Source organism: Cydia fagiglandana, chromosome 1 (genome assembly GCF_963556715.1).
Source record: "Cydia fagiglandana chromosome 1, ilCydFagi1.1, whole genome shotgun sequence".
Classification (NCBI taxonomy): domain Eukaryota; kingdom Metazoa; phylum Arthropoda; class Insecta; order Lepidoptera; family Tortricidae; genus Cydia; species Cydia fagiglandana.
Genome location: NC_085932.1, coordinates 8173583 through 8200650, shown reverse-complemented (window position 1 = coordinate 8200650; position 27068 = coordinate 8173583). Strand labels below are relative to the sequence as shown.

Genomic DNA, 27068 nt, shown 5'->3' with positions numbered 1-27068 from the left:
TCATTCAGTAGCCAGGCTCTACCTATATTTATGTATAAAATATCACATACAACAAATACTTACTTAACTCTAGGTTATTTTACAAGTACACTCCACATTATAAAACTGTCAGTTTGGTATCATTTACCTAGTGGGTAAGTAACAAAATGTTTATTTTTAAATAGTTAAGTAGGCAACCAATTCCCTGTTTTAACATTTTTAACATAATAGGACCCATAATTCTAGTCTTCCCTCTTTCAAGTGGGCGTTTAGTACCCACAAAATAGGTATTTAACACAAAAGAGCAACGCAACGGTATGCTTAACCATTTTCTGGCTGCCCGCCATAAATAAATACGAAAGACTGTGAAATTTAAAAAAGAAAATAGGATTCAAGTTTTGTTGAAACACAAAACAAATCACACAAACGAGATTAGTAGGGACTAGGGAGAGCCCTACCGGTTATACCTACATTATTTAAAGTTCGTTAAAGTTAATAATTTAGTGCCTAATAGTAGGACTGTGGGCCGTATCGGGCCATTAGTGTCATTAGGTACCCTCTGAACTTCCTTCCCAAAAACGTCCGTCCTGTGTAATCCGCTATTCTGATTTCTGATGTGATATTTCCACCAAGAGCCGGTCTTCCTCTGGCATGTCCTTGTCATCCCAGCCCCACACGGGGTTCTCGGGGTGGGCGTGGTCGTGGTCCTCTTCCACCTGCTTGGTCTCTTGCACCGACGGGTGGCTCCCGTCTCCTGTCCGCGCCACTCTGTTCTTGATCATTTGAGCGGAGACGGTCTTCAAATCGTACGCCCAACCTTCGCAAACATAAGTACATAAATATAAGCAATTTTCGTTACGTGAACTGGGAATCCTTCCTTTTTTAGGGTTTCGTACCGAAATGTTATAAAAGGAACCCTCATGGGCCGACTCTGTCCGTCCGTCCGTCCGTCTGTCAGTCAGATTGCTAAATGTTTCGAGTACTACTTAAGCTATCAATTTGAAATTTGGAATAGTTATGAACAACGCTAACCTAGACACATTGGAAGTGTATGTATTTATTTTATTTTTATTAATTATATTTCAATTTAAAGAGGGGACAAAATTATTTCGAGTCAGTGGAAAATTCGGGTTTTAACCGTGGTACCACGGCTTTTGTACCACGGGGGACCACGGGTAATTTTTTTTCCCCGTAGACCCACTGCACCGAAATGGGACTACGGGTAATTGAAAAAAACTGTGTTTTACCCGTTGACCACCGCTGTTATATTTTGCAGATTAGAAGATATATTGTTGTTATATTAGATATACAATCTCTTAGCACTTTATGATTTATGCCCTGCGTTACTACCTATGTCATGTCAAAGTCATTATTCTAGATTTTCTGATTATTGTGTGTTCGTAAAGATTTATGTAATAAGTTAATACATAAATATTACAAAATGAATGAGGAACGCGTTAAAATAATACGAAGAAAAGGAGGAACTGTCTTGTTATACAACGGATACCAATTTTATAAACATAAAGATCACAGAAATACTCCAACATCTTTATGGATTTGCAGTAAAAAACGAAAGGACAAATGCAGTGGTTCTGTTACTGTAAATAATGATGTAAGTTAATAATATAGGCATTTTTTTTAAAAATAAGCTATATATAACACTTCTGCCGATCGGTAGTTATTATTTTTGATGCCTACGTACATATTTACCTACATAGAAAACATGCGGCGTACGCACACTAAACAGATGAGGGTTTGGTGATCTTGATTCACTTGATTGCTAGGTTCTAATTCTAATTTCCTACCACGCAGACCTATAATATTTCTATCTACTATAAGTACTACTAAAGTGCCCCATAACGTCTGCCTGTCTGCCTGTTTGTTCGCGATAAACTCGGACACTACTGAACGGATTTTCATGCGGTTTTCTCCTATCGATAGATTCTTGAGGAAGGTTTGTGTGTATAATTTATCAAGGTTTTGTTTAAATTAATTAAAATATGACGATATTGCCGTCCGAAGCCAGACGGGTCACTAGGGGGACAGGGAGGGGGGTAGGTACTACTATAATGAAACAGCGGTATATGGTAGTAGTCATTTGAGTAGCTAGATCTATTACTACGTATTTAAATGTTACAGAAATTGGATGTCATCAGACAACATGAACACTCATGCGTTCAGAATTTGCTGCAAAATGAAAAGGCTATTGCAATGAATGACATAAAGGAAGCTGCACAAAAAACAGATATACCTATACCCGAGTTATATGATGAGGCCTTAGATACGTGGCAACAGAAAGGTTACGATCTAATTACGCCTTTACCTGCATTCAAAAATGCAAAGCATAGCTTGTATGATTCACGCAATAAATCGGCAGGAGTTAATAAGTTACATTTTAAAATTTTTGAAGAAGTGCAGATACCAGTGCAGCACTTGCAATATTTAGTGGCAGATTATTATGACGGCGACACTAAGATTGTTATCTTTTGTATGGAAAGAGATAGAAATTTCGTTAATGATGTAACAGAAATATTTGGTGATGGAACTTTCAAGTCTGCTCCGTCTCCCTTTGCTCAGTTATTTATTATTCACGGAGAATTTGGAAGTACGATTACTACAACCAAAGTTAAGCCTTTACTGTATGCTTTGCTAAGCGACAAAACCAGCGAAACATATGTGAAGATGTTTCATTTAATTAAGTCGCAGTTTCCAAATTGGGAACCCCGAAAATACCACGGCGATTTCGAGCTTGCTGCATTAAACGCCGTTCAGGATGTTTTTCCTGTAATAACCGTTGTTGGTTGCTATTACCACTGGTCCAAAAATATGTGGCGACAAGCTAGACAAGTGTTTGGCAAAAAAATAACGAAATCCGCAAAGAGATTGGTTGGTTTGTGTTCGGTGTTACCACTGCTGCCCAAAGAAAATCTTCAATGTGGCTGGCATTACATACAGTTAGAATACAATAGCACAGTGAATACGAAAATCAAAAAGTTTTTGCTCTATGTGGGCTCTCAATGGCTGACAAGGGATATCCAAAATGTGCTTAGTGTTTATGCAAACAGACACCGTACAAACAATGTATGCGAATCATGGAACTGCAAAATTAACAAAAAAGTAACCAAAAAAACAGTAAATATACTAAGGTTGTTAAATCATTTGGAAAAATTGACCACTTTTACACTTAATTCACGAGTTAAGTCGAGAGAAAGTCTCCACATTGATAACGACGATTTCATAAGAGAAGTTCAGATGGAGCTTATTGCGGGCGATATAACAGTTGGTTATGCTTTAGAAAAATTACGATGAAAAATTATAACGTAAAGTAATAAATAAATAATTTAGTTAGCTAACAACTTTATAATAACAAGGTTAATAAGAATTAGATTTTTTTTTGTGGTGAGTAACGAGCACCAATATTTTGTTTATTAAAGTTATTATAGTAGTATACTCTATAATGGACGTGGAACCAGTAATGGGACAAGAACACATAATTTCTCTAAAATAAGTATCTAAAAGTAGTTTATAAGCACTGGCTGTATATTATCATAAAATAAGAGTCCTAGAGCTGTTTCAGTTTGAAGTTTCATTAAACTTGGTTGCTTTTGAAGAAATTGGCGTCAACCCAAAAGTTGTCGTGTCACTGAAAAAAAAATACCACTACGAATTCTTAACAACTTCGCTAAGAGAGGTGAGTTAATTTATTAAATTTCTATTAATTAATACTTGATGAAAACTAGAATGTGTTTTGTTAATTGCATTTACCATGAGATAAGGTATACAACACACTATGTTGTGACTCAACAGATGTAAAAAAATAGTGGTATTTGGCCCAATCCCATTATAGGAGCTGTAAAACTGCGTACCTCCTATGATGGGACAATTGACAGAATGATGCTTGCCATGCCATAATTCCATGTTTAAACAATACAGAAGTAAAATGTAGTTACGAAATATGTCAATCAGGAGGTATTCTCGGACTTCGGATAAATTAATATCGTTGTTCCAAACTTTTATTTAACTTGCCCTGTTAGTTAGTGTGGGTCCAATCTTGGTAGCTGAATTTGAGCCACTTTTCGATTTCCGATTCAGTTGAAAATTTGTATTTTGTGTAATTAAGTATGTAAATCGGATGATAATGCAATATTATGATAACATGGACCTAATCTGATGATGGAGACAGGAGGTGGCCATGGTAACTTTATCGCAATAAACCCTAACTAATTGTGTTTGGGTAGAGTCTGTGCGGAAAGAGAAGAGTCGTGGAATGTATGGGGCCCAATACATTTCACGACTCTTCTCTTTCCGAACAAACTCTATATTAGAATTGTCTCGATGGATCTAATACAATAATAATTGGCTGTGGAAAGAAAAATACATTCAGCAATAAAGCTTATACCAAAAATTGTTTTTTTTTCCCTAACTTATTCCCCATTTCAATATTTTATACTGATAGAGCAATGTCCATTATAGGGGGCCCATTACTGGATCCACGTCCATTACCGGGGGCCCATTACTGGAGCTTTGGTGTCCATGACTGGAGAAAAAAAGCATAGTTTTAATTTGTTAAATATGTGGAAACTAATTGCCGTATCTTTGATACAACACGCCTAAAACATGAAAGACGGATAGGACTTTCATCTTTTAACCCTTTACCAGGCCAAGGGAAATATTCCACCCACATCTTATATCGGTTACCGTAGTCAGGTTTTAACTCCAAACCACCTACAAAATATTTTGTCAATCCCTGAAAATATTATTTTATGATCTTCATTCACAACACGCTTCTAAATTGCGTAATATATCTTTGGCAGCCATTTCAATTCACTTGAACGCTAATTTCAGCAAACTACGGAGAAATTCGAACACTTTCCATAATTTCTATGAAACAGAAGTACATAGATCGAACAATTTTTTGATATTTTGTAGATTTTGAGTGTTGAAAGCAAATGTAATCGTAAACATTGCTAAATATTCATGCATTATTGTGTATGACCAGAATTAGGATGTGGGTTGACATTATCCCATGGCCTTATTAGAGTTTAACTGTGTGGGAGCTATTTTTCCCATGGCCCGGTAAATTGTCTTGTCATGTCATAAAAACTCACGTAAGTAATAAAACAGTTTTTGTGTTCAACCTAGAGCGAATTCATGTGGTTCGTAGGAGATTTGGAGTTAAACCTTGACTATTATAACCGATATAAGATGTGGGTGGAATATATCCCTTGGCCTGATCAAGAATATAATAAGACAAAATCTAGTATGACAGTTCATTACTTAGACAGGCGATGGGATAACCGTAACCCACATTTTTATTTCTGGTTTAGAGGAAGATCTCCGACTTTCATAAATACATTTTTTACAAGGCGTTCAATACGGTTGCAACAGCATATAAAGTACGTATTAAGACACGCTGGTTCTTCGGGGCCTGGTAAAGGGTTAACACGCTAAGCGGTAGACCATTTACATGTATACGGGAAATATCATAAATACTCCAAATTTCCTCTTAAATGTCCCATGACTGGTGCTGTTACTATACCTACATATGAGTTTTTTACTATGAATCGATACGTCAGTCACTTTACGGTTTTAGTGTATGAGCTTCTATTTTATGGGTAACTTGGAATTATCCATTATTCAGCATTTCAAGTTGGTAATTACTCACATATACGTTACATCTACGAGCCGGCCTAATAATCCTGATGGACGGTTTATTGGGCGGTACGTTATCGGACTATGCACGTGGCACCCTGTACCAATATTGTTAGAGCATAATATAATGATTTGTTGAAGCCTGAAATGGATGGAATGGACCATACAATTCAGTCACCGATACTCCATTAAATTTAGATATACTTGCCAATTAGTGATTCAGCAAATTGAATGTGGGTGCCTAGATTGTAGAAGTAAAATTTATAGATTTTATATCTATAAATATAATCTATTTATAGATTGCTTGAGAATTGTACCTAACAAATGCCACGCGCGAGCCCGTCTATTATTTGTTATTGAAGTCTATTATTATGGAGCTCTCAATTGTTAGGTTCTGAAATGTAGCAGTATTTTGTACTTCAAGGTCTTTAAGAGTAATATTAATCATTTACGTCTGTTATGTAACACGAGCAAATAATGAAAACATAGATTGTACTCCTCAAACGGTGACACTTTTGTTCAACACCTTTTAAAAATTATGAAGTATTTAGATTCCCTATTTTTCATACAAAATAAATATAAAAATAAATAAACGACGACCAGTCTGGCCTAAAGGGTAGTGACACTGCCTATGAAGCCGATGGTCCCGGGTTATTCGAATCCTGGTAAGGGCATTTATTTGTATGATGATACAGATATTTGTTCCTGAGTCGTGGTTGTTTTCTATATACATATGTAAGTATTTATCTATCTATACATATAATAAAGCTGAAGACGGTCGAAAGTCTGTACATGGAAGATATTTGAAAAAAAGTTGGCTGGGGATACTTAGAATCGATAACAGAACACGTTCCAAAAGTTTTTAGAATTTTTGTCTGTTTGTCTGTTTATCTGTTTATCTGTTTGTCTGTTTATTTGAACGCGCATCACGTGAAAACGGCTGAACGGATTTTGATGAGATCTTTACTAATCTCTCGAGAAAATCCCCGGCCAGGTTTTAGGCTATAAAAATTCAACCCCTAAACGGGGGGGGGGGTAGCCAAAACACTCGATTGACTTAAGTTTGCCCCTGAATCTTATGGCGCTACTTAGGAAGGAGGGGCAAACTTTGATTAAATATGTGCTACCACTATAGAGTACCCTGGTAAACTAACAGATGGCGCTGAATTTACTACGTGTTGACATGAATAAGCCACCGAGGAAGGATTTTGCCAGATTAACTCTAAGTTTAGAAGAGAGGGTACGCGTATATCAACAAATTTAATTGAATAATTATGTTGATTTAATAATACAACAAAATTAAACGAGTAGCGCTTTCGAGTGGAGCCAAAGAGCGAGCAGTAGAAGAGACGTGATTACATGCATAGGTTCGATTTCAAGCCACTCTTTTGCAGTTCGGCGTTAGGTCTTATGCGAGGTTGATCTTCTGCTTTAATTGCACTTGGGCGTGGATCCAAATCCAAGCTTTCCTCTTTCGCAGCTGGGCCTTCTGCCTTGCTCACACTTCGCCAATTCAATTCACTTGGTCAATTCCAAGCTCTGCTTTCTTGCATCTTTTCACCTCTCTTGCATCAAACAACCTCGCTGAGACCCTTAAATATCGAGCCCTATGCGAAGCTAGGCTGATAAAAAACTGTCCCATCCCTTCTCTGTATGAAATCCTGGATTCGCGCCTGGTTGGGACTAAAAGTAAAAATGTACAACTGTCTATCAAATTGCGTTTTATATTGCGATATTTTCGCGCTCGCTTCGCTCGCGTTTTAATAACTTTATAAGGTCTGATAAAGGTGACATTCGGGTGGCGAATGCAGCAGCATTACTCTGTTGCAACGTTACTGCTGCCGCAATGTCAATTTTCGTGATATAATGATGTAACTGATTTCCATACCAAAAGTAAAAATCTACAACTGTCTATCAAATTGCATTTTTTTTATCGAAAAATTTTCGCATTTTCGAATGTACAACTGTCTATCAAAGTGCGTTATTTATATCGAAAAATTTACTACCAACAACAAATGTACCTTCTAAATGTTTTTTGGCCTTCAAGTTGATAGTAAGCACCATGGCAATATTAGTGCGGTTGTAGTTTCCGCCGTGCTCATTATCACTCTGAGGGCCTACTATCAACATCAGAATATCCAAAATAGTGTTTCGAATTTGCGATCTTGGCGACGCCCTCTAGTCCTTTATAAAACAATAAATAGGCATTAAATGGGTACCGTATTTAGCTGCTAAGTCGATAACAGCCGTGGAGATGTTGGTGCGGTAGTTGCCGAGCTCTGCCGCCTTGTAGTCCCACGGGAACACGTGGTGGTAGTTGTGCCAGCCCTCGCCGACCGCGCAGATGGCCACGGTCACGTTGTCAGTGGCGCCTATGTTTCTAGAATAGCAATGGATAGCATAGTAAACGTGCAGTATTTGATTCCCTTTTGAAAATAAAAGTGTAGCATTTTTACAGAATTTCTATCAAGCTCAAGAAATCTATCCTACCCTACCAAGCATGACAAATTGACAACTTTATGCTGCCTGGTTCAATTGTTTACTGTGTAGGTACCTACTTGCGTTATAAAGTATAAGTTTAAAGTGCTTTTGCAGAATCACATAATAATATGGTTGCTATTATGCGTGACGGGGCACAAACCCATATCCCTGCTAATATTTGTGTGTATGTATGTATTACAAATGCGAAAGTAACTCTGTCTGTTACCTTTTCACACTTTGAACCGATTGATGAAGATAGTTGGAGCCCCAGGGAAGGACATAATAATACTTTCCGATGTATACCAACATATAAGATATCAAAATATACCCATATCCGAGACGACTTGTGCGAAAATCGATTTCTAGAAGACTTTTAGACAAAGTACCGACTGACCAGTGGTCCATATACGACTATTCTGTAGTATCTTACTTGTCAAAAGGTTTGTTCCCCCAGATGTGCGCCGCCGAGTTGACCAGCCACGTGAAGTTGAGCGAGAGCGTGTACCGCCAAATGGAGGCCACGTACCACGAGGTCCACGGGTCCTCGCCCCAGCAGTACACCGGTATCCACGACGGCAGCAGGAAGCACAGGATAGGCATCACCACTAGATACGTTCTGTAATCAAATTGTTCACTTTTTTTAAACCTGGACTGAACTACGTTAATCACTAGCAGATAGGTATCCAATAGGTAAGCAGCTTTGAAGTTCATTAAATGGAATTACTTGTTATAATCTTATAATTAATGGGCTGCGGGAATTAGGGGTAGGTTTGTGGTAATTATTAATCATAACAAGTGCTCAAAAATATCTTAACATTCCTTGATGTCTTAAAATTTAATGAGAACTCCATGTTTGTGCTATATCAGATGTTTTCCAATGTTTGGCTTTACTCTGCGAGTTGAATGTAGGTCACACTTTGAACAACTTTTATGTACAACGCTCGTTTTAGTTGCTCTAAAAAATGCTCACTGTTTAAAAAATGAATGTTTGACTGCGTAAAATAAATAAATAATTTAGCCTATATTACTATTATATATTCTGTGCCTATATGTATACGTCCCACTGCTGGGCACAGGCCTCCTCATGCGCGAGAGGGCTTGGACTCTTATAGTCCCCATTCCCCACGCTAGCCCATGCGGATTGGGGACTTCACATACAGCGTGAGGTCTCTCATAATACCCTGATCCCTGATCATGACTCTCTTCCTTGGCCTTATATTTCTAAACCTCTATACTTCCTCAATTACTGATCGGAGCAGTGAACAAACCCTATATATCGATGTAGCGGTATATACTCAATTACTCATTACTAATGAGTCATTAGATTGATTAGATTTTATTATAATTAAGAGATTTTGTTAAAATAAGAGAAGTGCAGTACCTACCTCTAAAGTAAATACTATAATGTTATCTGTAATTTATTCTTCATTGAATAAATAATTAATGATTTTGATTGTGACTCATGCCATATTGCAGCTTTCTAGTACTCACGATTTAGCACTTAGCTAAGCTGCGGACGGACAGACAGATAGACATGGTGACACTATAAGGGGTTCTAGTTGATTACGGCACCCTAAAAACAGAGTTTTCTATGGTCTAAACTTTAGGGGGTAACAAAAGATCCCTATGTATCAGCAAGGGCCCCCGAAAACAATAAGATAAGATAAGGGTCTAAACTTACTTTTTCTGAAACATGACGATGGGGTCCTTCTCAAGGTCGGACATGTCGATCTGGGCGCCCTTCTCGAACACCTCCTTGTGCTTGCGGACCATGAGCCAGCCGATGTGGGAGAAGAAGAACCCTCGCCGCGCGTTGTGCGGGTCCGCGTCTGTCTCCGTGTACTTGTGGTGGACCCTGGATTAACCGTAATGTACCGATAACAAGTATTCAATTTTGAGTTTTTTAACACATTAAGGCTCACTTGCACCATTCTAACTAACCCGGGATTAAGCGGTTAAACCGTTAACCTAGTGTCAAATTGTACTGGTAACTATGGTAACGCCAGGTTTAACCGGTTAATCCCGGATTAGTGGAATGGTGCAAGTGCGCCTAATAAGCTATAAAGAAAACGGAATTCATTTTTTTTCTTAGTACTTTTATAAGCGCTGGTATAGCTTTGCAGTAAGAGCGTGCGGAGTTTGCGGGTTCAAACCTGGGCTTGTGAAACCATCGTGAGGAAACCGGACTAATCCCAATTTTTTCCCCTCTGGGTTGGAGGTCAGATATGGCAGTCTGTTTCGTAAAAAACCTTTATTTGGTCCTAAATAAATACGTGCTCAATCCCAGGAGGGGTGCATACATTTTGGGAGCCTTGGAAGTTAAATTTTTCCTTGGATTGGCAAAAATTTCCTTGGTTTTGTGGATGTGTGTGGATTTCACTGGTGAAAACAGATTTCGGATTTTAACAAAAATCAAAGTAGATTTTTACAAACTTTGACTACGAATTCATAACTATTATTTTCGAATCCTCGGATATTAATTTTCATCACGATGAGAGCAAATTTTTCGTTAGATGTACCGTTTTCGATCTACAAGCAAAAAACTGCAAAAGAGCTTAAATCTTCACACCTCCTGGGATTGGCCAAACTCGGATTACACGCAATTATAGGACCAAATGAAGGTATTAGATTTCTAGCTTGCTGGATATTAAATCTTCGAAAAAATCTAAATTGATTGGCTTCAAAAGTTTTTTCAGCTTGATGTAATTAGGTATAATCATCTCAAAGATAATGTAAATCAAATCTTTTGTTTTTAGGCAAAACAAGTTCTTTATGTTGATACTTTCGCATGAAAAGAAAACGGAATTTTTCAGGCGTAGTGATCCGTGCAATATATATAGATTTCTACAGTTATCTATATATTATTTTATTTTTAAAGGCAATTCACTCGCGTGTGAAACGCGATATGTGAAATATAAAATATACATTGTTAAAAATGGAGTAATATACAGAACCCTTGGAACGCGAGTCCGACTCGCACTTGACCGGTTTTTTTTTCTTTACGTTCTCTTTTATTAGGAGAACGATTTGGTCACTAGTGAATTCGCCACCAAAGGGTCTAACTAAAGGATATTTATGGAGGATGTATTATTTACCTATCAAAAGTCACGAATCCACTTTTACTTTACACGCTTTTTACTTCGTTCGCGAAAACACGAAATTCAAGTTTTTATTACCATAGTGACGCTAACATCCAGCGGCTAACTAAAGCTGTTTGTAATATTGACCCCTATTCGACAAGCGACGTTTGACGTATCGTGTTGATCTCCCGTTGATGTGGGAAAAATCATAAGTTCTCGAATGCGTACAATGTCAAAATTTGACATTAACAATCCACAGTTAGGGTGACAAGCAAACCAAACCGAACCACCCTTAGTTTAGAGTTGAGTTTTGGTTGTACCAAATGATATTATCCACCGTTGATGGAATCAACACTCAGTATGCAATAAAATCAACTGTTGATTTGACGTGGATGCGAAATCTGACAGTTGTACGTGTCGAATTTGGCCCATTGTTATAAGAAAAAAGATCTTATAATTCAAAGTAAATTTTCAAAATCGATTTTGTGTTTCTTTTGGCCCAATGTTATTCTTAGCCTATCCGACTTTATATATATATGAAATACGGATGCGGGAATAGAAATCAGACTCAAATCAAAGAGAATTGAATCATGGCGACACGTGTCCGGTTTTTGAAAAGAGAGCTTATACACGTATTTAAGTAGCTATTTACTTATATGAATGAAAGCGTTCACAGGCTCTTACGCCCTCGGGCGGGCTCGGGTCGCTATAGAAATAATAACGTCCTCGCGATATCTATTAATTTTTAAGGAAAAATGTTTTTGTTGTAATATATTTGCGTTAATGTAGAATGCTTATTACAAGTGGCTTACAATTTGATAAGCTATTTAGGTAGGTGTACCTAGGCTGGTGTGTTTCTAACACATTACAAAAGACTAATTAAAGATAAATTTTCAAGTACTTTGGAGTCCTTGATAAAGTCTAGGTTGTAGCGCCAAATGTCTATCAAAAATCTTATGTAAATCTACCGTCACACCCATGGCAGAAATATGGTTAGATGTCAAGCATATAACTGTGCTACAAATATCTAACCTGTGATCCCGGACCCACTCGTAGATGTGGTTCTGGAAGGCCATGGTCTGGAGCAAGGCGAGCACCAGGCGCATGGGCCAGCGCGCCTTATACGCGCGGTGCGCCCATAGTCGGTGAGCGCCCACGGTCACACCAATGGCGGACAGGAGCGTGAATATTACCGCTGTAACATATTAAACCACTACGTTAGAATCTCATGATATACCGGATTACTTATAAATACGTAATAAATTATACGTAATAAGTATAACAAATTTAAAATACACCCGGACGTTCTGTTGCGTTTAGGCGAGAAAATAGGTATGGGTGATACTTATAGGTACGTGGGTAGATGGTTAGGTAACTGTCACAGTATAGTTATAATCGAAGAGAATCGGCGCGATTCGGGAAATGATTTAGAGATTCACTAGATATGAAATAGTAAAGATATGTGACGTTCCACGGCAAAAGGTATCCTTGGCCCGGCTGAATATTGGAGCGGCGTTAATAATAGCGTAAGCGCCAGCCGCCATAAGGTACCTTTTGCCGTGGAACGTCACATACCTTTACTATTTCATATCTAGTGAATCTCTAAATCATTTCCCGAATCGCGCCGCAAGTGACTGAATGTTACGGGTACGTAAGGATCTTTTAATTCAGAGATCGTCAAACGACTCGCGAGCCACATACCTACAGCTCTTTGAACCTGCAAATGCGGCTCTACAATACACCCAAAAAAATTACACTTATATTAGGACTGATATTAAGGTTTGCTTACTTGTAATGCGGTTGGCTCTCTTCAATTGTTTGCCGACCCGTTATTAATCTAAATCTCTTAGACCTTATGAGAGTTTAACGACTTTTACGCAGGCAAACACGCGGGTCTTTAAAAACCCCGGCCTTAATACATCGGCCAAAAGCTAACGGTATACACATTTTCCCAAATATACTTTTAGGCGAAACAAATACCATGCGAGAAATAATTGGACTGGAAATAATTGGAAATAACCAAAATGGACTTGTTGAATAGGAATATTACTTTCAACTTTATGATTGTCGTAAAGTTATATCATTAAAAGTCTGCAAGTAAACAGCTAGAAAGCTTTCAAATAGCTTAAAGCCACGGCCACTATCAACGGTAGAAATAAGTGATCAAAGATATTTTCATATCTCATGCTCTGAAAGTGGGTCGTTGTTGTTCTAAAAGGTGCGCAGAAAGTGATACGTTTATGCTCTAGTGCAGAAAAGTGGTGTACTCCTCTGCGTCCCCGTCCCACGAACAACTGGGTGGAAACAAAATGGAAAAATAGTGTCTTTATTTCCTCGCCTGGAACAATTTGGTAATTGTTTAATTTTACTAATCCCACGTTGATCCTTTTTTTATAAAAAATGATGTAGTGAATTGCTAAAAACAATTTATTCTTGATTTCTTTCGTTGAATTCTATTAACTCGATTTCATAAGGCGGGAACCAAAAGGAATACACCAAAAATATTTTTTTAAACCTTACTTGCGTAAATGAGCAAAGGCAGAATCTTATACAGCCACAGTTAAACGTTTGTACGATATTAAATTGATTTTTAAAGTTATTTAGCACTATATTCATGAAAATAAAATAAAATACAAGATAAAAATTACTTATATTATTAATTAAATTGTTATTTAATATTTAAAATACTTTTATTATGTTATTACGTGGTGCGGCGAACCAAGGTCGCGGTGCGGTCCGGTAGTCTATTGCGGCTTTTAGAACGAAAAAGTATAAAATTAAAAAGTAAGAGGCAATCCCGCTGATTTTCATACTATAATGAACAAATCATTTTAAAATAACTGCAATTTGTTGTAAAATGTGTGTTTTCGTAAATATTGCAATCTAAATGTTTTCGCTAGGGGCTATTAATCTTCATACATGTAAAGTCTCCGATTGCAAGTAAGTCCTAAGGAAAATAAATCATGGCCATAGATCTATTAGGTACTTCCATTACTGATTTTGCGAAATTGCCTTGTCTTGTTTGGTTTCCTCGCATTCGATATGAAAAGTAGAGTGTTTAACTCGGGTGAAAGGCACCATTTCTGTCTCGGACTATTGGCGCTCTCACTGCGTTCGAGCGCCAAACTACCTCGACAGAAATGGGTGCCTTTCAACCCTTGGTTAACAATCTACTATTAATTGTCTATTGTCTTTATGCCTTTATTAACAACTTATACACATCTTACCAAAGATAGGTGTCCATAGTTTGACATTGCCGGTGAAAATGAGATAGGAACCGTAGATAAGACCGACGTGCAGATATACGAACGCTAGAACATTTCTCCACACAATCTGCCATCTGGAACGAAAACGCTTTCTTAGTTTATGGCCTGTATACAATCGAGTTCATAAAATGGAAATACATTTCTTTATAAATCTTAATTAGCATTGCAATAAGGTGAATAAATTCATACATACGTATGAACTCGGCTGTTAATTAGCTATTATATTCGCTGGACATACACAGGGGTTTAATGGATATCTCTGGTCCTCTACCGTTGGCTTTCGTTTCATCCATTGTAAAAGCAATTCACCGGCTTGATATTTTACATTACAGTATTGCATATTCTAGTTCACAGACGTACTAATTACGCGGAATGTTTGGTTGTAAATGTTGTAATAGCAACTTTATTGTCTGTTCAGTATGGTACTAATTACAACATTTTTTTCTCGCAAATTACAATTAGTACGACTAGAGTAACGATAGGTATATAAATCCTAATCTAATCCTAAGAGAAGGAACGTACACTGAGCTAAATATTATTTGTATTTTACGACATATATATTGCTCAGGGTGTTTATTCTACCCTTACCCGTAGTTTGCGATATGATATTGATCAAACCTTCTGTGCAACTTTTACTTTACAAATATTGGCTATTACCCATACATTTGCAACTTAGATGTGGATGTTTTGTATGGGAGTAAGTACTGATTTTTTTCCTGCGATTTCGGGATTATCTCGATAGTAAAGGTTGCTCAGTATTGGTTAAGGGGGATAAGGGTTTAAAAACACCCCGTAATAAGAATGATGACGCCTTAGATTACCTTATTTAAATTGTGTACATATGTGTGTGACCTTGACGGATCAACATGTTATATAAAAACGCATCTATATCCTGACATCAAATATCGACCTGCCACAATATCAAATCAAAAACATATTTATAATCTGAATGGTACTCCCCTTTGCGCAGGTTGAGGAGTAAATAAACATTGCACAATAGTTACAGCAGCGTGTGCTGAGTAAAACTGCACTTACATTATATCTATTTATTTATGTAATGGCTTTAAATACGCTGCGCAGCCTTTGAACTCTGTGATTAAGTATTTAGATGACTAGGTACCATTTGGCGGTCAGCGTGGCCCTACTATATATTCCGACGAAGGCACAGTCTATGTACCTAATGGCTCCTCTACACGATGGGACAGCGCCGGCCACTCCAAGGGACGCAGCTATGCGGTAGAATGAGATAGCAATATCACTTGCTCCCTCTAACGCATAAATGCGTCCCTTGGAGTGGCCGGCGTTGGCCCATCATGTAGAGGAGCCATAAGCAGTGCCTATTGTTATAACTATGACCATGAAGTATTTCTACGGTTGCCTTTGAAATTCTGAATTATGTAGGCACTTTCATAGGAATGCATAAACACTATGTAGGAATTTATATAGTTACACTCAGTATTTGAAGGTCAACAGTAAATTGAATTTTTGTCATTATCAATTACCTACTTATAAGTGGTATGTGAATAACATTTACTTGTCTACAGGTACTTATCAGAGTAAATTACTTATAAAGAAAACAGAAATGCATTCACTCCTAGACAAGATCGAAATACGATAAAGACGATAGGTAATTTCATAGCTAGATCCTAAAGCCAACCACTAACAGGCCGCCGGACGATTTTGGCCTGTCAGTTAGAACGAAAATTTGACAGCTCCGAACAACTGACCGGCCGATATCGTCCGGCGGATTGTTAGTCAGTGGTCGGTTTTACGGTGTCGTTTAGTCGTCGAAAGAAAAGTCTTATTTGAGAGACTTATATTTAAACGTGAAACAAACGAATCCAGTAAACGTAAACGTTTTAGAGTAAACGTGTAAAGTTCATTAGTGAGCAAAGTATTTTTTTTAAGTAGATTGTCTGTGATCTGTCCACTCTGAACTACTTAAAACTAAGTTTACGCCATTTGACAATAACACTACTAATCACCACAATTAACATTTCCTAATTATTTTGTCTACAAAAAAACCGCAATGTCTTAATGTCGCAACGTGAACCTTAATGATTTATTTATTTATTTTTGCATGGATTGATAGTAATTATGATAACGATTGATGTTTAGCAATAGGGAATACTACTGATGCCTTTCTCAACAAGACTAAGTAAATATGTAATAATATTGACTTTTGGACTGCAAACCTGGCGTTCGCAATCTCGTTGAAGAGGTTTCTATTTCTACAGGTAATTTGAATACTGTTGTAGTTAAATTAATCCTTAGGTATTATTAAAAGTATAAAATGTATTTTGTACCTACTTACACTACTACTTGAACTTTCATACTTATACGCGAGGTTTACAAACATGCCAATAAATATTATTAGCTATTTGCTTATTCATGATTAGAGAAATGCATCACGAATAGTAATTAGCCCATAAATTTAATGTTGTACTACACAAAATATTAATGCTTTTAGCTAATGTGTACAATCAGCATCAAAACAACGTATTGTCAGCCTATGCGTCACAAGTACCTACCATTCTCTAATAGCTTAACAAAAAGTTTAGTTTGTCCGTTTTCAAGAACAAAGTTCGGCATATTTTGTTTTCTAGTAATTGAAAAAATTGTTGCTAGTTATATTTCGCATTGTACAGTCAGCAGCAGATATACCTGAGCGGGCAAGGTGTCCAAGAAAACATATACACATCAATCGTCACAAAAATAAAGACATCTAAGATGTCATTTTCACATAGGCTTTCAGTTCGTCACAAATACCTTAACTTCTGAGTTTTCTTTAACACATACACCCTTATTTAATCACAATGACAATAACGGTTAAAAAGTCAGTGGTAACTAAGCAATCATATTCAAGCTGCTGTCATTAATACCTACACGCACTGCCAATCACGTACGTCAGCAGCCAGGGTGCCACCAGTTGCTAAGCAGTTGTTATTTCGATGGTAACTAAGCATCAACATTTTATCTGTTTAACTTTAAAATAAATACTGTAGCACTACGAATTGACACCTCCTTTCTTAAAGAAGTATTTTATCGTTAAGTGTCAAACTTATACAATAAATAAGTAGGTTCTACTAGAATGATCGGTTTTTTTTATTTTAACTGTCATATGCAGCTGTTCTTCCAAACCGTTGATCATATTATATACCTATGTTAATATATATATTTTACTACAATAAGTAGGCTACCACTTATTGTAGTAAAATATACTATACAGGGTGGCCCATTTAGATCGGCCAGTATGGGAAAATCTGATACTATACGATATACACCGATCCCTTCTTAGGAATCATGTCATCGATTTTAGTAACACGAAAAACTGCATTCATACATTTATAAAAATGTGTACTCAGCTCGGGAATCGAACCCCGAACGTTTTGAAAAATAAAACTAAGATTATTTCTATTTAGATATCGATTGTGTAGGTCTTAAGCAATAAATGTTACTATGAAACATGATGTCTGAAATTAATAAAATGCATTGTTTTCATATCCTTTAATTTAATTTAGTCAGTTTTCGAAGAGACCAGCATTTTTAGGGTTCCGTACCCAAAGGGTAAAACGGGACCCTATTACTAAGACTCTGCTGTCCGTCCGTCTGTCCATCCATCCGTCCGTCTGTCACCAGGCTGTATCTCAGGAACCGTGATAGCTAGACAGTTCAAATTTTCACAAATGATGTATTTCTGTTGACGCTATTATAAGTAACAAGAAATACTAAAAACAGAATAAAATAAAGATTTAAGTGGGGCTCCCATACAACAAACGTGATTTTTGAGTAGTAAATATCAAATGGCATTCCGCACAGGAGTAATCTAAGTAACGCCCACTGCGGGTTCAAATCTACAACGTCCTGATAGAAAGTCGTACATACGCTACATGTGACATTATCTTCAAAAATTATGTAAACTAATGCGAAATTAACATAAAACCAGAAGACACAAATTAATAATAGAAATGAAACCCAAAAAAAAACAAAAAGCTGTAATCTCTAGGTGCGTACGACTGAGATTTGAACCCGCGGTCTCTGCTTTGAAAAGCAAACGCCTGTTACTGAGACCACGACGTGCCTTGACAATTGGCTCTAAATTCGGCTTCAGTTAGCTTTTGCTAGCATTCGTCTTGACGATTCTGTTAAAAGAAATAGTTTGCAGTAAGTTGACCGAGAGGCTCCTGTCAAATGGTTGAAGGGCAAAACGTGAGATAGATGTATGTGATGACAAGACTGTACTGCTTTCGATGATTGTCAAAGCGCTTTACCTGAAATTAGCATGGCTATCTTTTATTCAATATTCGACCATACTTGTATGCTTTAAAGTCTATTTTTCCATATTGTTCAGATATATTTGACACGTTGACCGCTTAGATACCATTGGTTTTTTGACAGCTAAAGTATCAATGACTTGTTGTAAGTGTAGAAATTAATGAATAGCGACTGTTAACATATTTGTGACACGTTGAGCGCTCACAAGTAAATACTACCATGACAGTCAACAACTTTTTGACAGTTTAAACGTTTACCTCTCTTTGAGCACCTGGAGTGTATAGCGACTTCTGCTGCTGACTGTATTCTTACTTTATTTGCGTGTAGTATTCACAACTATATAATACCTTCGGGTAATTTATAATTAAGTAACCTACTACCTTTATTGTAATAGTCAACCTAGTAACATATGAAACTTTAGGCCTATTTTCAATAATTTTTGTAAGACTTATTTGTAAAAGGCTGTTTGTTTTCTAAAAAAAAAAAAAAGATAATACTATGTGTCTCTATATATCAGAACAATTAGACTATAACAAATATCTACTTTAAATCGCGAACTACAGAGGTAAGTATATAATTATGTTTAAGAAAGTAACCCAATAGCACCAGATTCAAAATAAGTTTGTGGCAATCAAACCATTTTTGGCACAAGCTTTTATCGCTGACTCTAATTTATTCCCACAGGCAAGTAAAAAAAAAAAACTCATCGAGACAATTCTAAAAACCTCAAACACAATTAGGTTTCGTTATTATATCACAGCATTCCTATGGCCACCTCTTGTCTCCATCATCAGATCAGTTCGATGGTACTATAATAATGCATTGTCACCCGACTTACACTTATGCAAATTTTCAGGTTCATTGGAAGTTGGGAAGTGGATCAAATTTAACTTGTAAATTTGACCCGTATTGCAAGTTAATAAAAAGCTTGTAATGAATGAATGAAGTTGTCTCACTCGTAATCTCGTCGCTTGCCGGAACTCCTTCCTGTGAGCACGGCGTTCATGTTCTCGTCGTCCACATACTTGTTCTTGGCCGCGAAGAAGCTGCCCGCCAGCGCGAGGGATGTCCCGGTCGTCATTGTATGTACACGATTCTGAAGACAAAAGCGACGTAAAGTTTAGTTTACCCTGCTTTAGGCACAAACCTAACGGCCCGATTCGAACTTTAAGATACGTCAGTTAATAGATCTAGAAACGATATAGATTAGATACGTCAGTGTCAAATGTGACGTTTCTTCAAACAAAAACGACACATCTAATCCATATACCTATCGTTTCTAGATCTATTAAATTTCGAATCGGGCAGTAAGATTGCACAAGCAAATTACCTAATTCACATCTACGGAAACGAATTATATAATAGTTATTTACGATAAAAGTGCGAAAAATAGGAAATTCGCAACGAGTGGCGAACTTTTTCAAGATGACCGAAGGGAGTGTTATAACTCGACACAACTTGCGAATTACCTATTAGCATTAGCACGTGTAGGTACCTATAGTAGATTGTTAACCAAGGGTTGAAAGGCACCCATTTCTGTCGAGGTAGTTTGGCGCTCGAACGCAGTGAGAGCGCCAATAGTCCGAGACAGAAATGGTGCCTTTCACCCGAGTTAAACACTCTACTTTTCATATCGAATGCGAGGAAACCAAACAAGACAAGGCAATTTCGCAAACTCAGTAATGGAAGTACCTAATAGATCTACAGCTATGATTTATTTTCCTTAGGACTTACTTGCAATCGGAGACTTTACATGTGTAAAGATTAATTACCCCTAGCGAAAATCATTTAGATTGCAATATTTACGAAAACACACATTTTTTAACAAACTGCAGTAATTTTAAAATGATTTGTTCATTATAGTATGAAAATCAGCGGGATTGCCTTTTACTTTTTAATTTTATACTTTTTCGTTCTAAAAGTCGCAATAGACTACCGGACCGCACCGCGACCTTGGTGCGCCGCACCACGTAGTAACATAATAAAAGTATTTTAAATATTAAATAACAATTTAATTAATAATATAAGCAATATTTATCTTGTATTTTATTTTATTTTCATGAATATAGTGCTAAATAACTTTAAAAATCAATTTAATATCGTACAAACTTTTAACTGTGGCTGTGTAAGATTCTGCCTTTGCTCATTTGCGCAAGTGTATGGTTTAAAAAAATATTTTTGGTGTATTCCTTTTGGTTCCCGGCTTATGAAATCGAGTAAATAGAATTAAACGAAAGAAATCAAGAATAATTTGTTTTTAACAATTCACTTACATCATTTTTTATAAAAAAAGGATCAACGTGGGATTAGTAAAATTAAACAATTACCAATTGTTCCAGGCGAGGAAATAAAGACACTATTTTTCCATTTTGTTTCCACCTAGTAGTTCGTGGGACGGGGACGCAGAGGAGTACACCACTTTTCTGCACTAGAGCATAAACGTATCACTTTCTGCGCACCTTTTAGAACAACAACGACCCACTTTCAGAGCATGAGATATGAAAAAGTGTATACAACACTTTAGGTAGGTACATATGGCCCTTTAAATTTTCGACGCAGTCATGTAATGTGCTTATTGCAGCTGGTGTCGTAATAATATCAGATGTACTGTAAAATATGTAACATCATTTTTTCAACATTTGCTACATTTTACTATAAACCAGAATCTAGAGCTGCTTAATTTTGACGTTTCGTTAATATCTGTTTGTTTTAAAATAAATGGCTTTATATTGGGCATGACTGGAGAAAAAAGACGTAGTTTTATTTGTTACCTAATTATTTTGAAACCAATTCGAAAACATGATATATAAACATGATATGATACACTCGCGTGCAAAAGTATTGTATCACTTTGCATTTTTTCGTCCGCACCCAATATATTTGTAAACTGGTTAATTTCGCTAAATTATTTTAATGTAATCATGTTCCTTGAAGTTTTAGCTTCATTCCATTCATTCATTCATTCATTTCACTTTTAATGCACAAAGACGAAGATATTTGATGGGTATCAGTGAAATATCAAAAATTTTCCAAATACTCTCTTAAATGTCTCATGATTGGTGCCTTTACTACATTGCTTATTTCAGCCGAATTGAAATAATGCCAGGAATTCATTGTTATTGAAATAAACATGAAATTTACGCTTGTTCAAATGTTCATCGAGGCGAGAGTTAAATAATTATTATCGAACAACTTTGGTCTAGAAAGCAAATAATTTTAACGAAGATATACAAGGGCCACACTGAAAGTTTTGCGTAACTTTTCAATAAAACCATTTATAACCATAATAATACATTTATTGCTTCTCAAAATGTTTCCCTTTACATTCTATGCACATATTCACTCGCTCGGACCATTTTTGGAAGCATGAGGCCCAAAAATGCTTAATTTTGGGAAATAGATAGAAGTCACAGGGTGCAAGGTCTGGAGCCGTATAAGTGACATTTTCCACGTTTTCGTAATTAAGAAATGCTTTTGCCTTTATTGCGGTATCGGTGGACGCATTATTATGACGCAGGAGGATGCGGCTTCTCTGTCGTCTCTCGTGATCTTTTTCAATGACTGCGGGCAGGCAAATGGTAGTGTATCACTCAGTATTTAACGTTCTTTTATTATTTAAAAGTACGGTACAAGGTACAAATATGTCGCGTTTAAAAAAAAACAGCCGATCAAAATGTTTGGCAACGCTTTTGGCTTGTTGAACTTCTATGGGCCTCCTGTCACCTTCTAAAGACCCATTGACTGGATTATTGCTTTTTTCCGGATCATAGCAGTAAATCCAGGTTTCATCTCCTCTAACGATGTTATACAGTATGTGTCTGACCATGGGGCTTTAATTCCAGGGCTTGATTTTACTTGCTAAACTGAGTTACTTTTACTATGGGACCAACCCTAAAATCGGGGATTTTTTTTTAGCTTTTCCATAGATAACGTCGACATCTGATCAGCCAAAATGTATGAAAAAGTAAAAAAAAATTTCGGGCTTTCGGGGTTGGTGCCATAATAAAAGTAGCTCAGTTTAGCGAATAGAATCGAGCCCTGAATTTAAAGCCCCGTGGTCAGTAACACCATGTATACAGCATTTGAACGTCCTTGCCACAGGGCGGACACGCCATACATCGAAAATCATTTGCGTTTATATGTGTGCACGGCACGTCTGTACACGCGTCATTGTGTGAGTAAGTGGCTTAGGGCTGACTCGTGCGGCGCGCGGGGAAGACGAAGCCGAGGTTTGCCGAGGCCGGCCGAAGGACACGACGAGCGGCCCGCTGCGTTGCATAATTCGACCGAAATACGTAAAAAAACAAAATATAGGCTTATGTTTTATTTCGCTCCAATTGTTGAATTGGCTTTGTCAGTTTATAGTCCTGCACGTACTTGGACTTTTAACACGCCATTATTAAATGTACCTTATTGTTGATGCCTATTGATTATTTTATATAACATTTTAAGAAATAATTTTGTAAATTATTTCTTAAATTCTTAAAATTAAATTAAAAATCAAACGCGAATGTCCCGCGACCAACAAGATCTTTTTTGTAAAAAGAGTGTTAAACTAAAAATAAAACATTTAAGAGAAATATCTGTGTAGAAGGTCTAGTTACCTTAGGTACTTTAAATATTAAATGTTGGCTTAACATTCACAAATTCAACGAACGGGTTTTAATTCATATGATATTATTATTTTTACGCAAAAGTATAGCCTTATTTACTGATACATATTTCGTCTCTTTGGAAAACTATATTATTATTCATTTCTACAATAAGTAGGTATCCGTACTACCCATACATCGCACAATACACCGGCATTTTGAACGTTGCGTCATCGCGTCGCGGCGTCGCTAGCCGAACTGAGCGTACGTCAGGAGTCCGTCAGAACTCAGTCGCGGGGCGAGGTAATCCGAGTCGGGGCGGGGCGGTGCGTGTCCGTTCTGTATGATAATACTATTACTTATTCTGTGTCCTTGCTTATACTTACGCAGCATTTTTCGGCACCAGTCAAAAAGTACGTGTTTTTGGACTGAAGTTAATTCGTGAGGAATCCAAAGACAACAAGGCTTCCCGACTTTTAAATATTCTTGTAAAATCTTTTGTATTTGTCTCATCATCATCATCATCATCATCATTTCAGCCTATATACGTCCCACTGCTGAGCACAGGCCTCCTCTCATGCGCGAGAGGGCTTGGGCTATAGTCCCCAATGCGGATTGGGGACTTCACATACACCTTTGAATTTCTTCGCAGATGTATGCAGGTTTCCTCGCGATGTTGTTTGTCTCATGCCTATCCCTAATTGTCCTCAAATTTCGTCATAGGTGATTCGTGGGTTTTCTTCAATGAGTCGTCTCACCGTAGCCACGTTTCCTTGAGTGATCGCCGTCGACCTTCACGAAAATCATTATCTAGAATAATACGGTCTCTACTAAATTCACCATACCAACGCCTCACGTTGCTCAGATGTGGTGCTTCAATCCCAAAAGCATTTTGAAGGCGAGCACTACACTCTTGCGGAGTAAGCGAACTTTTAAAATCATACAAAATCATAGCTCTAAAAATCTTTTCGCGTTAAAGCCACGTTCAACGAACTGACTTACTTTGACAAGCCATTAAAAACAAAAGACGATCAATTTGTCGCCAACATTTATCACATTCCATAATCAAAAGCCTGGATTTTTTTAAAATATACAATTCATAATTTAAATGTTTACCAGTGGCCAGTAGTGCAAAACATTCAATGTGGCCTATGTAAGTACAGAATAAGTAATATTTTATCGATGCTGCAACAAGAAAGTCATATTAATTACCGAATAGATATTTAATAAGGTTTACCGACTGACCCACAACTTTACCTGAGTATTCGTCGTACTTGTCCACGATGAATCTTTTTATTATAATAGCTCAGTACTTAGTCCATCGTTTTAGCCAATTACCTAGTTAATTTTAGATTCCATCAACTCTCAATAGCCGTTGCACCCTGGCGGGTGCTGCCTCTGCATGCGTCCCATGATGGAAAAGACATACAAATAATAATAATATTCTTTAATTGCAACCATGGCGCTTACGCTATTATTAACGCCGCTCCATCAATATTATTGCGGCCATAAGGTACCCTTTGCAGGGGAACGTCACATATCGTTACTATTTCGTATCTAGTGAATGTCTAATTCATTTCCCGAATAGCGCCGCAAGCTTCGTAACTTTATCTCAACTACAAAGGGGTGCTCAACCACTTTAAAATATTGTATGTTGTATGAGACCCAAAATAAAGTATTTATTATTCAGAATTTTATTTTAGTATCTGTTTTCACACTAGTTGCACATATGCCATTTATAAGTTTTAAACTAGAAAAACATTTTTATTTCTATTTTTTATAATTATTCAAAAGTAATATTTTTTTGAATTTCACCTAAAAAAAATCATAAAAAATAGTAATAAAAATGTTTATTTACATAATAACTATTAAATAACACTTTCTAATAATGTCAAAACTACTACTTACATAAAAATTAAAAATCTAAAAAATAATACCGAATTAATTTTTAATCGATTTCATACAACTTTGAAAAATTTCAAAGTGTTTGAGCACCCCCTTGTAGCCCTTCGAGTGGCATTGTCCTCCTCGAGGTCTCTACGGTAAGTGGCGGTGGCCGCGAGGAGGACAGACATAACAAGCCCGTTGAGTGGCGCAGCCATTTTGGAAAAATATACGTCAAGTGGCGGGGCCTCAATGGGTGATCATCGCGAATTTGGCGCGTGACTTTGTTTTACGCGGGAATTCGACCGTTAGGGAATACTATCCTTGTTTATTGACGAATGCATCTTGCAAGAGTGAGCAAGCAAGGCATAGTTTTAACGGTTTTATTTTAGGCGCGAAATGCAGCGTCGCACAGATGCCGCGAGACGGTCTCTGCCAATTACGGGCTTGTTATGACCGAACCTTCTCGCGGCCTCTGCCACGCAAAGGCATATTTAAAAAATGGCCGCGCCATTTCTCCTGCCGTTCAACCGGAGGTGCTGCCACCCGAAGGGGTAGTTGAGATAAGATTATAAAACTTGGCGTATTATGTCAATATAATAAGTGTAACAAAATGAGGGGGTGCCGCTTCTTCTAGCTAGAGTTTGAATTTTTCTCATACAAACGTGAACCACTGAACCACCCTAAACTACATCTTAGGTATTTAGTGAGAAACAAAAGTTCGAAATATTAATACTTAATTTCTTATTATACTATATAATAAGGCATATGTAATACATTTATTATGTAATAGGTAAGAACACCTGATTTTACTCGACGCTATAGGTAGATGTCGTGGCCGATGACGATGAAGAACGTTTAGGACTATCATACACCTATATCTATTTTTAATACATATCTATTAGGTACATACTTCTACATCTAACTTAAAACCATAAAGCGAAATTGCAATGGTAATGAAGTAATAAAAGCGCGTATATTAGAAAGCCTAGTATATAGCTGGCTATTATATGGGGAAAAGAGATAGCACTTTACTTTCACATGCTGATATCATCACTTGAGCTCCCGTAGCGAGTACCATCTAGTCCAACTTAGATAAAAAGTGGTCAAGCAAGTAAGTACCTGAAGTTACATCGTATTGAATGACGGCCTACATTTTGTGTTAAGTTTTTGTCTGTTTGACCTAGTCGGAACAATAAATATAAAGTCGATTCATCATCATTGTACTATTTGAAAAGTGACTCTTAACGGATCGTCTCATAGGTGCTAGTTATTATAAATTCTTTGATCCCCATTTTAAGACCTAGATAGGTACCTAACTATCTAACAGTTCGGGGTCCGCTAAGAAATGCCGTTACGAACAGATGTAGTATCTAGGCACGGCTGATAAACAATGAATAAAAGTTAAAATGTACATACAATGTACAGATTCCTATTGTCTGTTGTACTTATCTAGGTAGTTATACAGTATGAATAAATTAAAAAGTAATGTTTAAGAATAAGTGGAACGAGACACGAGAGTTGTAAATCTCGATGTTATGGTAAGCGCACCAATCATAAAACGTTTAAGAAAAAAGTTGGAGTATGTATGATACTCGTAGGTACGTTTAAAGTTTCTACCGCTTTGTGTTATAGGTATGATAGGACAGTTACCTTTAAAGTTGAATATCCTAAACGTATTTTATGTTTTTCGACGTATTTAGTGAAATAGGTATACTGCAATTAGTTTTAACATAGTTAACAAATTAAAAATTATGTCTTTTTCAATCACGGACAACAAGGCGCCATTTCTTCCAATTTAAGCGGCGATGGAGGGGACTGGTAGGTATTAACATACCTAGTAAAATTTTGCCAGTGCT

At 37.0% G+C, this 27068-nt stretch overlaps 1 protein-coding gene across 1 annotated transcript; it reads right to left on the bottom strand.

The window, feature by feature from the left end:
- Nucleotides 1-544: 544 nt before the first annotated feature.
- LOC134680578 (acyl-CoA Delta-9 desaturase-like) lies at nucleotides 545-19814 on the bottom strand. Its single transcript, XM_063539688.1, has 7 exons — nucleotides 19690-19814; nucleotides 14420-14532; nucleotides 12225-12387; nucleotides 9794-9967; nucleotides 8543-8728; nucleotides 7851-8011; nucleotides 545-796 (listed from the first exon to the last, which is right to left on the bottom strand). The coding sequence occupies exons 1-7, from the start codon at nucleotides 19812-19814 to the stop codon at nucleotides 579-581; spliced, it is 1140 nt and encodes a 379-aa protein (XP_063395758.1). The 3' UTR covers nucleotides 545-578.
- Nucleotides 19815-27068: the final 7254 nt, after the last annotated feature.